Source organism: Podarcis muralis, chromosome 9 (genome assembly GCF_964188315.1).
Source record: "Podarcis muralis chromosome 9, rPodMur119.hap1.1, whole genome shotgun sequence".
In the NCBI taxonomy this organism is placed as follows: Eukaryota; Metazoa; Chordata; class Lepidosauria; order Squamata; family Lacertidae; genus Podarcis; species Podarcis muralis.
Genome location: NC_135663.1, coordinates 1,920,220 through 1,933,806, shown reverse-complemented (window position 1 = coordinate 1,933,806; position 13,587 = coordinate 1,920,220). Strand labels below are relative to the sequence as shown.

At 45.3% G+C, this 13,587-nt stretch overlaps 1 protein-coding gene across 7 annotated transcripts in view; it reads left to right on the top strand.

The window, feature by feature from the left end:
* The window catches only part of ZNF638 (zinc finger protein 638), a 74,555-nt gene extending 63,055 nt beyond the window's left edge, over positions 1-11,500 (top strand). For 6 of the 7 annotated variants that reach the window (XM_077933701.1, XM_077933700.1, XM_077933698.1 and 3 more), the window contains 8 exons: positions 898-2,254; positions 2,826-2,879; positions 4,157-5,297; positions 5,400-5,468; positions 6,329-6,601; positions 8,824-8,913; positions 9,742-9,860; positions 11,190-11,500. In XM_077933701.1, the coding sequence (XP_077789827.1) occupies positions 898-2,254; positions 2,826-2,879; positions 4,157-5,297; positions 5,400-5,468; positions 6,329-6,601; positions 8,824-8,913; positions 9,742-9,860; positions 11,190-11,267 (3,181 nt within the window). In that variant the 3' untranslated portion in view covers positions 11,268-11,500. The remainder of the gene's footprint in view (positions 1-897; positions 2,255-2,825; positions 2,880-4,156; positions 5,298-5,399; positions 5,469-6,328; positions 6,602-8,823; positions 8,914-9,741; positions 9,861-11,189) is intronic. The other variant, XM_077933699.1, reaches the window with a different exon arrangement.
* The last annotated feature ends 2,087 nt before the right edge of the window (positions 11,501-13,587 follow it).

Here is a 13,587-nt window from a genome sequence, read left to right as displayed (position 1 = left end):
GCTTTTATTTTGCCCTCTTTCTGAGGCCACCTGACTCACTTCACATAACATGTAGAGCACCCAGTTTGGTCGGTTAACATCTTTCAGTTGTAATATGTGATATCTTAGCATCCTTTCCTAGGTCATCAAAGCAGCAATTGCCATTACCCCAGCTTTGAAATCATTCACCTCCAGGTGGAGATTATTCTAGAGACACACTAGAATGGGCTTTCAGGAGGCACCAGTTTGGCTGTTGCTGGAAGCTCAATGGACCAAATAGAGCCTTGATCTGATTGCAGCAGGACCGATTTTACATTCCTAATACTTATGTACTTGTAAGTGGAAGTTCTCTGAAATACTGTACATTGTCACCTTGAATTTGGTTATTTTGGAATCTATCAGAAAGCTGAAAATGGACTAAAGGCTCAGCGAGTGTGTATGTGTGGACATTTCCACTCTTGTCTGACTCATTTCAGTTCTCTAGGTAACACCCCATTTAGCACCCATATTTCTGGAGCGGAACTGCAGGAAGGTGGATAAAAGATCAGGAGGGCTTCCTATTCTAACTTTAAATTGGTTTATATCCACAGCCAGAGCTATGCGTCCCTGTGTTCTGTCTGTCTTTCTCCCTACCTAAACTTAACCCTGACCTGTCAGCTCCAAGGTACACAGAGCACACATGCATACTGACTAGTACCATTTGAGAAATGCTAAGATGCCTGCCATGCTGAAGCAACTTAAGAGAGAGGTAAACTAGAATTTGGCTCATTGTGAAAACCAGTTTGGTTGTTAGGCCAGATTTCCTAATGCTAAGCTCTGTTGCATCAGGAAATCCCAACCGTTGGCGTCGAGGGGTTATTGATTACTGTGGAGTTCTCAACATAGCTTGATTTCTTCTGTCTTTTTAAATATATTTAGCCCTGACTTGAACACATTTCCCGAAGGATCAGGAGGGGTGCACCCAGCTGCTGTTCCTTTACCAAAGCCTTCTGAGGCCAAGGAAGAACCAAGTTCTGATCAGAAGCCTAGGATTCCAGAAGGGAAGACTGAAGAAGACTCAAGACCTGTTGAGAAAGTGGTATGTGAAGTGTCATCAGAACCATCAAAGACAGAAGGATCAGAAGAGGATTCTGGAATTGGAGCAACAACCACACCTACTACGCCAGTTGATTTAGGATCATCTGAAGTAAAATCCGAAGGAGTTCTTCTTACTTTGCCATCCAGTTTGGAGAAGGGAGAAAAAATTACAGACACCTCTAATGATGAATTTCTGGAAAATGCACCTGCAGCTACTGGAGAAAACAAAAGTGAAGAATTAGCCACTCCTGTTGGTAAATCACCGGAAGAATTACCCAGCACGACTGAAGTGGAGAGCATAGGAGTAGACTCTGTCACGACCGTGGAAGGAGAAGACACAGTTGCTGCCACCTCTGAGACATTTCCAGTGGACTCTGCAGAAGTTGCCGTGGAGGAAGTGTCAAGTGGCAACGTACAGTCAGATAGCAAGCCAATAACCCAAGAGGCAGATAGTACTGAAGCATTACTCAATATATCAGAAATGCCTACACATCAGGTGATTGGGGGGGTGATAGACAAGGAATCTGAAATCCCCTGTTCCGCAGCTGAAGCTAATACAGTGGTGGAATCTGAGGCAGCGGTGCTGGAAGCTGTGGAAGTCACAGAGGAGAAACCTGAATTACATGTAGCCAAGATGGAGACAACTTTAGAGAAACAACCTGAAAGGCTGGTATCAAATGATGGACCAACCAAGGAGAAACCTGAAAAGAATACAGACGACAAGAGTCCTGAACAAATTCTACCCAAGGCACAGCCCAGTAAAGGACCGGGACAAGCGGCTGAATCCGTCAGTCTTGCATCAGAATCAGCAACCAGTGCGGAGACTACTTCTGTTAGCGAAAGTATGCTAAAGGCTCCGATGTCTGTCCCAAATGTATCCAAGACGAAAGCTTCGACTCTGAGAAAAGAGCAGCAGAAGACTCCCGCAAAGCCGGCAACCAGGAGCCGCACCGTCACTGAAAAGAAAGTGGTGTCAAAAGAAGCGAGTCAGCAAAGGCCTCCGAGCGGCAGGTCAAATGTGACAGATGGCGGCAAGTCTAAGCCCGACGTACGTTCTCTTGTTGTTAAGTTAGGCATTGGGAAGAGTTCATCGCTGCCAGACAAGGACTCCCCAGTGGAAACTAAGGGTAGCTCAAAGCAGACCCCGGAGCGGGAGAGTAGATCATCCAGTGTGAAGCGAGACAGCAGCAGCAATAAGGTGAGAAGGGCTAAAGTGCTGGCTCCTTGTGACTGGCTGGTAACTAACGTTGACGCTTCTTCCAGATCCTGAACCAGTGCAGTGATAGCCTGCTCCCTTCCCCTTCCTCTAAGCGGTTGCATTAAGCGGGGCAAACATGGCAGGCGGGTATCCTGCCGTCTCTAGATTCATGGCACACACAGCTGGAAAGCGGTTCACTCGGAAGCACTCGGTGGACGGGAACTTCTTCTGGGTAAACCTGAGAGTAGAGCACCAGCTCTTCACGGTGCAGTTCTGAATGGGCGGCAAGTATTGTTCATTCTTTCCCTTGCTGTCGCTGTCTCCTCTGTCGTGAAGTGAGGCTTTCTGTGTCGAATCCTGACGGTTTTGCACATACTGGCTGCTGAGAAGGGACCACTTACTCACGAGGTGGTTGGTGCGCTCAATACCCGGATCTTAAAAATGATTGGCACGGTCTTAACTTTCTTAGCGTGTAATGAATTTCATCCAAGTTTAAAGGGGGAAGTCGTGTATCTGTGAGCTTGCAATTCTGTTGTTTTGATTCTTGTTCCCCTTTCTACATTTTCTTCAGGTATCTGCTGGGAGAACTACTAGAAGTTCTAAAAGCTGCACAAAACCAAAAGAGGTAAGGAAAGAAACAAAGTGAGTGACAGCATTAGAATTACAATCATTTCAAGAAGCACCTGAAATAAGGTCTCTGCAGTGAGTTTTTGAAGGGATATTTTTTCTTACCACTTTCCTGTCGACTAAAAAATTATTATAATGCTCATGGTCATATAATACCACAACTGGAGAAAGCTGCTATGGCTCAGAACTTAAGACTCTAGATTTCCTTAAGGAAGATGGGCACTATTATTATTATTATTATTATTATTATTATTATTATTATTATTATATTAGGAAACAAGATGAGGGTCATTTTTCTGACCTATTCTGACCTTTTGTTTGAACAACTGATGGAACTGAACACAGTTCCACTTAAATTTTGGATTTGGATTACTTGGGTTGTGTTTCCTGCAGCGGAGCAGGGGGAGAAAACCAGCCTATGCCGTTGGTGTGATTCGAGAGATGAGAGAGGGAAAGTGTGAGGTGGGGGAGATTCTGAGTTTTTTCTACAAAACACAGCAATTGCTTCATAGCAGTAACAATAATATCCCAGTTTTTTCTTTTCCTTTTTTTAAAAAAGGGTTACCACATTTCTTCTTCTTCAAAGTTTGGGTTCCTAGGAACTTTGGGGGGAAAAGGGTAAAAAGTTGCTGCATTTAAATGATAGAATTCCCTTCCACAAGATGTAATGGCGGTCACCAGCTTGGAGGACCATCCAAGCAGATGAGACACATTCACAGAGGACAAGACGCTCATCTACGGTTGCTCAAGGCAGCTATGTTCCACCTCTCCCATCAGGCAGGATGCCTCTCAATACCAGTTGCAGGGAGGGTGTAGCTGTTGCACACATGTCTTGCTTGTGAGCTTCCCCATGGTGCCTGGCTGGCTGCTGGGGGAACAGGATTCTGGACTGGAGGGGCCTTTGCCTTGATCTAGGGTTTGGTTTGGTTTGTTTGTTCATAAAATTTATATGCACCCCTTCATCCATAGATCTCAGGGCACTTCACAACATAAACTTGCAATATATAAACCGCAAAATACCTGGTCTGTGTTCTTTAGTCATGCTAAGCTCAAAAGCCTTTACTTACACCCCCATTTTAGGGCAAAGCCCCTCCAGATAGCAGCTTCTATAAACAGTAGTCAAAGACACAAATCCTGTGTTTGTGTGGCCATGGTAAATTTCTGTTTCTATGTTCACCCCTTTGGTTTTGAACTGCCCTTACTGGGCATCTTTGTCACCATACTTCTGCTGATTTCTCTTGCTCGCTAAAGCTGAGCTTTGCTTTTCTTTTGTAGGAAGAAGAGCTTTCTCCATTTAACTTGGATGAGTTTGTGACCATGGATGAAGTTCTAGAGGAAGCGGACTCTCCCACTCAGCCCAGGAGAAACCCCGTACGAGGCAAAAGGAAGGATCACACCAAGAAAAGCCTTCCTTCCGAGCCGAGTTCCAAGAAAAGGAAGGGCAAGAGCTCTGCTCACGTTGATGAGAACGAGCTTTCCTTTGTTACTCTGGATGAGATTGGAGAAGATGAAGGTGGAATGTTGCAGGCTGAGCTTCTGAACTTGGAAGCCGTGCCAGATTCCCAGACTTTGGTCACGGTGGATGAAGTGAACGACGAGGAGGAGTTGATTGATGAAGTGATCAAAGATCCACAGTCACTTGTTACTTTAGATGAGATATCAGAGCAAGAAGACCCTAAGGATGCGTTTGCTTTAGGGGATAATGAGTCGGACCTTAAAGCAGAGCCCTTAGTCACCGTGGATGAAATTGGAGAAGTGGAAGAGATGCCGCTGAGTGAGCTGTCACATTTCAAGGTTGGCAAGGCCATAAAATCCAGGGAGGGTGAGAAGCAGGTTGTTGAGGATCCTGGAGAGGATCCTGGAGATTTCCTTTCTTCTCAGATCCCAGAAGATCCCAGCACTCTAGTTACCGTGGACGAGATCCACGAGGACATCGATGATCAGCATCTGGTGACTTTGGATGAAGTGGCGGAAGATGACGAAGACTTCCTGGCGGACTTCAATCGCTTGAAAGAAGATCTTAACTTCGTTACTGTAGACGAGGTTGGAAGCGAGGATGAGGAAGAGGGGAAAAGTGACTCTCCTCCCCCAGCGGAAGTGAAAGAGTCAGTTGCTGAAAGTATATCGGGAGAAGAGGTTGTCATGGCAGTAGCTGAACCAGAAGAGGATGTGGCCAAGCCAGAAGAATTTGGAACTCCAGGTGAATCTCTGGCCGAGAAGAGAGAGCAGGCCTCGAAGGAACAACCTGAAGGAACTGAGGCTCAGGCAGAGGAGCCTCAGGAGGAGACCTGCATTTCTGTGGCTGCCACAGTTGACAAGCCGGATGCCTTAATAGACACAGAAAAGGATGAAGGAAGAGATGAAGAAACAAGCCGGACGCCTGAAGCTGACACAGGGTGTGAGCAGCCAGTGGCAGGTAGGAACGGAGTTATGTCTTAACAGGGCTCAACCCCACGGAAGAGGTGAAAGCCACCTGAGCAAAAGTGTCAGAATTATATATGCAACCTTCTACTTGCAGAACCAATATTGAACCAGGCAGAAATGCCAGATAGCGAGAGCAGTATGAGGGAGGACCAGCAACCACCTGGTGAGATTTATTTACTTGAGTCTTGCATGTCTCTCCTGCTTTTCCTTCCAGGAGCTCAAGAGGGCAGGCAAGTTGCTTCTCTCCCCATTTAGATCCTGTGAGGTAGCTTCAGGCTGAGAGACCTGACTGGCCACTGCTCCCCTAGAGAGCTTCATGGGGATTTGAACCCTCCTCTAGCTCAGAGTCCGACACTCTTGCCACACTGGAGGCTCATGGAAAGACGAGTTCCTGCATGATGTACCTCGCAGTTAGGCGTGTTGCAAGAAAGGAACTCTGTTGTTTCTCTTTCCACTAATCTGCGCTCATGCAAACTCTTTTAAGAGTCTCTAGGTGCCACTGAACATAGGCTCTCCTGAGAGAGATGGCCTATTAGAAACATATTACCAAGAGGTCCACACTAGGCAGATTTGGAGTTCCAGGCAGGACCCATTAAATTCCTTGCAGCTTGGGCCCTGCATGCCTTAGTCTCTATGTCCCATTTATAGTCCCTGAAGTTGCCTTGTACACTCATAGTGTGACAAAGGTTTTAGACATGTTAGTGCCGGGGTGGGGGACCTCCAGCCTGCGGGCCCACAAGGCTTTTGTCCGGAAACGTACTTTGCATGATTCTCTTGTACGATTCTCTGAATGGGTTTGGTTGTCTGGATGCAGAATTTTGAGAAATGTTTGTCAAAACGAAAAGAAGGGAAGTCTGCATTTTGAAGATCACAGTTTTGCATGAATTAAAAAGATGAAGCTCTTAAACTGCTTATGTTTGGCAATGATTATTAGTCCTTACTGATAATGCAACTCAAACTGTTGTTAGTTCCTCAAGCTCTGAGGAAGAGTAACTGAGCTGTCTGACATTTATGCTGAACTAGAGCCGGATAGTCTTGGAGAGGGTGCTGTTGGTAGAGAAGCTGATACGGAAGTTGAAGAAAGCTCTGCGCCCACTTCCAGTGAGGAGAAAGCGGGAGAAAATGTGCAGATGCCTTCCTCAGACGTGAGTGTTTCTATGGTGGACAGTCAGGCCACGGCCACAGCAGAACCGGACACAAAATCTGAACCTCAAGACCAGGTTCCCAGTGCAGAATTGAAGGAGGAGAGCTGCAGTGAGGTGACGTCTTCACAACCTTCTGAGAAGCCTGAAAAAGGTAGGAGCCAGAAACCAGTTTTGTAGTTTTTATGTTCTTGGTTTGAGTTAGGTGAAAGCTGACAGAACAGCCCAACAGATGCTTGCAGTTGTTTCTATCTGGTAGTCTCTCCAAACCGTTCAGCACCTCAGGCATGGTGCATCTGTGTGGCTAAGAGACGGAGCTATGACTCAGGAAGGCCATGGCTCGCATTTTTGAATCTACCTTGAACTCACTAAGGGGCCTTTGGTAAGCCACACCCTTCGCCTTCATCCTCCCAGCCACAGTATGGGAACGATAATACTGACTAGCCTTATAAAATTGTAAGCACTGCAACGTCATTATCCTCATCATTGCTGTTATTTGTCGTAATGGTATTGCAGTCAGTGCAAGCCAATTTTGAGTAACTGTATTTGCAAGTGGAGAGCAAATGATTGCTTCAGATGCAGTGAGCAGGTGGTAAAGCTCCCAGTTCAAAACCAGCTGTCTTTAAGAGATATTGGTAAAAGTAACCCGCCAGTGCCTCTCTGCTTGTGTTTGCTGAGCTCTTTCACATTCCACCTAGGGCCAGGAATTTATCACCCCCCCCCCCCCCGTTTTCTTGCTCAGGAGTAGGCAGGCACAATGGAGGTGGGAAAAGCAATGCTCCTTGGCTTTCCTAGACCTCACTCCACAAGAGCCTATTACTGCAGCTGTGCTTCGATTGGGATAGCCTCGCCCTGGTAGTGTGCTGGCCTGTCCTTGTGCGTCTGTACATGCTCACACAACCCCTGTTATGTGGGATCCGCAGTGGCTGGCTATATGCTACCAGATCCAGATACGTTCTCTGTATTAACTTGTGAAGGCCTCCATTGCATGGGACCGTATCAACCATCTTGGATCCTGTGGTCAGCAAGGGGTGCTTATCTCATCATCCCACCGGCAAGCTCAGCTGCATGCAGATGCAAGAGAGAACATTCTCTGTCATCCTCCTCCCTGCCCCCCCCCCCGACTGTAGGTCTCTCTTCCTCTGGAACCATGGAGGGCAGTAACTGATGGGTTTCTACCAGCAAGTAAAGACAATTTTCTCCCAGGCATTTGGAATAAATTAGTGAATGCCTTTTACTTGGTTTTAGTACTTGCTGTTAAGGCTGAAAGAAATGCTGTATCCTCAGCCCTGCTGTATACTTCAGATCAGGCACCCCCAAACTCAGCCCTCCAGATGTTTTGGGACTACAACTCCCATCATCCCTAGCTAACAGTGGTCAGGAATGATGGGAATTGTAGTCCCAAAACATCTGGAGGGCTGAGTTTGGGGGTGCCATCGTCAGATGATTCCTATGTGTTTGTAATATGTTGGAAACTGCCCTCTGATCCCCATGCATCGTGGAAAGCGGTCTGCAATTTGAAAGTGAAGCTAAATGCGAGCCCCAGTGGATTGAAAATTAAAAAAGAGAGATTAGAGCTAGGATTAGGTTGAGGTTATGAAGGGGTTCAGGTGAAGCAGGCAGACAAGAAATCTAACGAGCCAAGCCATCTAGGCATCGTTGGAGACCCTTCTCTGAGCATCCTCACCTGGTGTGATATAGCTGGTGGCTGTGAGGGGAAAGGGCCTTTTCAGTAACACCCACCACTGAGTCAGTGTCAAATAGGGGTGTCCTGACACTGAGGACTCGATTGCTGAAGGCAGCCCTGTTTTGGGAAGCTTTTAATGTTTGATGTTTTATTCTGTTTTTAATCTGTTGGGAGCCGCCCACAGTGGCTGGGGAAACCCAGCTAGATGGGTGGAGGTATAAATGATATATTATTATTATTATTATTATTATTATTATTATTATTATTATTACAGATACAGTGGTCTGGTTTGCATGTAACATTAAAACCAGATTCTGGCTTAGCTTGACTCTGTAGGCATGCTGGTGCGTGGAGCGAGAAACAAAGCTTTTTTGCCTCTCCTCTCCTGCTGCTGCATTTGAAAGCTTTGTGAAAAGTGTGCAAAGTGAAAGCTTTGCTTAGTGTTTTGCGCAAACCTGGGGAGACAAACCTAGGTTTGCCTAGGGTTGCACATAATCATGGCTTAGCTCCTAGGAGCGGGGGGGGGGGGGGGGGGAGCAAAGCAGCCGCTGTATTCCTTCCATGTACCAGCACAGTTTCTTATTCATGCTTCTCCATAGTTTATTTTTATATGTGAACATGGCGTAGTTACTATACTGCATCTCCTAGAGGGGGAAATATGTATGCTAACTAAAATGTGTCTTTTATAGATTTAACTGACTCAGAATGTGAGGAACCAGAGTCTAAACGGAGAAAAACAGATTCTTCAGAGAAATGCAAGGCTCCAAGCCAGTTGAAAGGTAAGATCGTGTTACGTTCTAAAATAAAAGCACTTCAACATTCTTGTCACCTGCTTCCTATTTAACAATTTACTAATTCAGCGGTAATTTGTGGTGACTCTTTTGATCTGTCCCACATTTGGGATGTAGCAGAGTTGGGAGTTGGTGTTGCTGTTTAAGCAAATGAAGTAGGGTTTTTTTTGTCTTGGTTTTGCTCTAGTATAAGATGTGAGGTCCTGCATCCACGTGTGGTATCCTGTGGAAGTGACCTGAGGACTTCTTTCTGTGTTTTGCATGACAATATTAGCCGTGACATGAATCTTACAGTTTGTTACCTGTGATAAAATTAGCAATTTCTCCAACTGCTTCCTAAATACCTGTCATGGATACAGAGCCTATCCATCTCCTGAAGTGCCCCTATATCTCTCTAAGACATCAGAACTAGCATAAATCGATTTTTACAAAGCTTAAACAGCCCAAGTAGCATAAATAACCAGACCTAAATAGCATAATTAACAAAACAACGTAAATACAAAAAACAGAATAAACTGCTTAAGCCACATACAGAGGTAACATAGTGTAAATAAGCTAAGTCTTATAATTACATGGCAATGCTAGGCCATCTGAAACTATGGTTTATAGGTATAGTAGTTATGAAAACTGCCTTAAGCTTCAATGATTTCTGAATCATTGTCACAAAAGGAAATAGATAACTTTTGCATTTGTAAAGGGAGTCTTCTGGTTGTTGTGGCCTTTTGTGTCATTTTCCCTCTTTTGCCCCTATCTGGGCAAAATAAAAAGATGACTTGGAATTGCACTTGTTAATATGTGTGTCCTTTCTCTTTTAAGATTTGGATTTCCTTGTTCCTAAGGCTGGCTTTTTCTGTCAGATCTGTTCCTGTTTCTGTGTGGATGAAGCATCTATGAAAACCCATTGCCAATCTCAGCTCCACCAGGAAAATATGGAGGTAGTACTTACTTGTTTTCTTTTGTGTTTCCTTCTGGTGAATGAAATGTTTTTATTAAAATTGGAAGTCCATTTCTCCTGGAGTGTGACATCTCAGGCACTAGGAAGGCACTGGGGGCCTTTGTAAATCAGATAATTGTGGAATTGTGAAGTTGGAAGGGACCACAAGGGTCATCTAGTCCAACCCCCTGCAATGCAGGAATCTTTTCCCAACGCGAGGCTCGAACCCACAGCCCTGAGTTGGGGAAAGAGTTATGCTCTACCAAGTGAGCTGTCCCAGGCTTATGCAAAAAACATGCCATGTTTCTGTCCCAGGAGGTCAGTCGTACTTATATGTGGTCATTATCTCCAGATTCTCTGTACATATGCACACATGCGTATAAAAGAGTGCAACTGACCCTATGAGGGTGCAACTGCGCTATGAGGGGCTCATTAATCTCGGGGCAAACTATACTTTAGGAACGTGGGTGGTGCTGTGGTCTAAACCACAGAGCCTAGGACTTGCTGATCAGAAGGTCAGCGGTTCGAATCCCCGTGACGGGGTAAGCTCCCGTTGCTCAGTCCCAGCTGCTGCCAACCTAGCAGTTCGAAAGCACGTCAAAGTGCAAGTAGATAAATAGGTACTGCTCTGGCGGGAAGGTAAATGGCGTTTCCGTGCGCTGCTCTGGTTCGCCAGAAGCGGCTTAGCCCTGCTGGCCACATGACCCGGAAGCTGTACGCCGGCTCCCTTGGCCAATAAAGCGAGATGAGCGCCGCAACCCAAGAGTCGGCCATGACTGGACCTAATGGTCAGGGGTCCCTTTACCTTTTACCTATTAATCTATACTTTAATGCCGGTTTTAAATGCATTTTAACTCTTGTTTCCAACAAGTTTACTTTTTAATGCTGCAAGCAGCTTTGAGCCCTGCTTTGGGAGAAAGTGGTATATAGGTATGTTAAATAAATAATAAATCTGATTTGGGGGTCTGTGACATTTTAGAAGCTGAAGGTCCTGCCCACTTGCTCCCCAGGCTCCTAATGCCCAGATTCCCAAGGCTAGAGTGGCCTAGCATACTGGCCAGTCTTCTCTGTGCAGTCACACGCATGGGTCCAGAGCCAGCGCAGACATCATTTTGAACTTTCTGGAGCCAGGCTAGCGTTTGGCAGGCTGCCCACCCCCACCCTCGGGGCTTTGCCCCTCTCCTAAATGAGCACCCGCAAAGCCGGCAACCAGGGGAGTGGAATGTCGCCTGAGCAACGGCAATAAATTCAACAATAAAAGTGCCCCCCTCAAAAACCTGAGGAAGTTCTCAGTCGCTGCAAAAGAGTTTGTTTCTGTGTTTCTCTGCAGAAATTCATGATCAAGAGTACAGCGGAGGAAAAGAAAAAGGAGGGTGACGGGGAAGCCGAGGAGCAGAGCTCGAGGTGATACGAAGACAGGAAGAGCCTCCCCAAACTTCACTTAGGGTCCAGTCAGTTCTGTGTATCGTGTTCATGTTTCCTTTTGTTCCTTTGAAGATTTCCATGTGGTATACACGTTGTATATAGTTTATTCAGTATAGGTGGACTGATCTGAATAGTGCGGTGGCTCTGGGTTGCTGTTTGCAGTGATGCTGGATGGGTTCGAATAAATGTTCCTACTGTGCTGCCGGCACAGATGTACACGGCGTTTGTTTTTTATCAGCTCAGCGCTGCCTGTTCTGGTGTGTTGAAAAGCCAGACTTTGTGTCGCTGACAGATGTCTCCTGTCTGAATCCAGAAGATGTAGAGAATCACTGTTGCTGAGGGCTAATGTAGTGACAGTTTTAGTCTGTTGCAACAAAAACAGCCTTGTATCACCTTAAAGACCAGCACATCTTTGGTGACAGGAGCTGCTTGCTGAGCATAGGGACAGGATATGACAAAGAACAGAATCACCGCCTCCATGGTTTTCTTTGGCGTCATGTTTCCAGTGTCGGAATGGAAGACAAAGTTGCATAAATGCTGTGTTGCCTCTCCCGAAAGAAAGCCAGATCTCAGAAGGAAATTTCCCTAACTCAAGAGTTCTTTCTCATTCTTTAATTTTGAAAAATGTACAGTCTATAAAAGCACATGGGTAATGTTCAGGAAGAAAATGAATTTAATTTGCAAATGTCTGAATTAAGACTGAGCACCTGGAGGAATTCCTAGGTGGTTTTAATTTTTTGTGGTAGATAATAAGACATTAAACTGATTCAGTTTTGCTGTATTTAACTATTGCTGAGTATTCTGAAAGGGGACGAGAGAAACCCATAATGTGTTGCCGAGTTGCAAATGCTTTTATTTAGAGAATGCAACTTTCTTACCAGAACACTATAGGTGTAATTCTAATTTAGTCTTTGTACCATCCTGGTAATAAAAATCACACACACACCCCGCAAAAAAATACATTTTTGTTTTGTTTCACCAGAAAGCTCGGAATTCCAGTAGTCGGAAGATAAGTTTGTGCTGCAGTTCTGTACTCCCTTAGTTGCGAGTTGAGAACAGCCTGTTGGATCAAGCCAGTGGCCCATCAAGTTCAGCACCCTGCTCTCAGGGTGATTCCCCTGATGTCTGTGGGAAGCCAGCAAACAGGATCTGAACACAGCAGCACTCGGCTCATCTGCAGTTCCCAGCAACTAGTATTCAGAGGCAGAGAGCCTCCCACAGTGATCTAGCATACACTGAACTCAGTGGGACTTACATCTGAGTAGACTGGCTTAGGATTGTGCTGTTTCTTTGTCCTGAGCAAATAATAGTAGTAATAATAATAATAATACCCTGCCCATTTGCTCCCCCCCCCCCCCAATATTCAAAAGTTGAGGTTACTTAGCTGGATGTTTGCCATTCTCTGAACATCCTGTCTGATTTGCAGATGTGGCCACGTGCTCCTCTTTTTCAAACAGGAAACAGGTACATTTAGGCAGCTTGCACATGTTGTTGTTTTTTATTGATTCTATTGCACATGCACATAAATCAAAATGCACAAACTTAAACAAAAGAAGAAGAAAATACAAACGCTTATGTAGAGAGAGCAAAAAAGAAAAGAATAAAAGCAGAAACTCCAGAAAGGAAGGAAGAAGTAAGAGATATAAATATATGCCTCTCGTAAGCACATTTAAATCTTGAAAAGAAAAAGAAAGAAAAGGAAAAAGGGAGCATACATAAAACAACATTCGTTCATTCTTCAATAAACTAAGACATTTCAAAAAAAAAAGAAACACATTTATTATGGACTTCCGCCAACTTCACAACAGTTCATTCTTTCTAAGCAGCTTGCACATGTTATGGATCCTCTGACCAGTTTCAATGCCAGCCACTTGCCAGCAGTAGGCAGTGCCAGAAGCAAAAGTGGGTGACCTTTGTCTAGTCACCTTGAGACATAGAATGACTTCCCCTGGACAGATGAATATAAACTATTATTTACACACAAAACTACACAATTGCCACCAGTTTTTAATCTTTTGGGATATAGACTTGGGACAAACACCACATTTAGTGCTGTTCATCACACGTGGTAAGAACTTTTGCCCTGGGATGTGGGCTGGTTGCTATTACTACCCAGTGCCAGTGTGGTGTAGTGGTTAAGAGCAGTGGACTCGTAATCTGGTGAACTGGGTTCGCTTCCCCGCTCCTCCACATGCAGCTGCTAGGTGACCTTGGGCTAGTCACACTTCTCTGAAGTCTCTCAGCCCCACTCACCTCACAGAGTGTTTGTTGTGGGGGAGGAAGGGAAAGGAGAATGTTAGCCG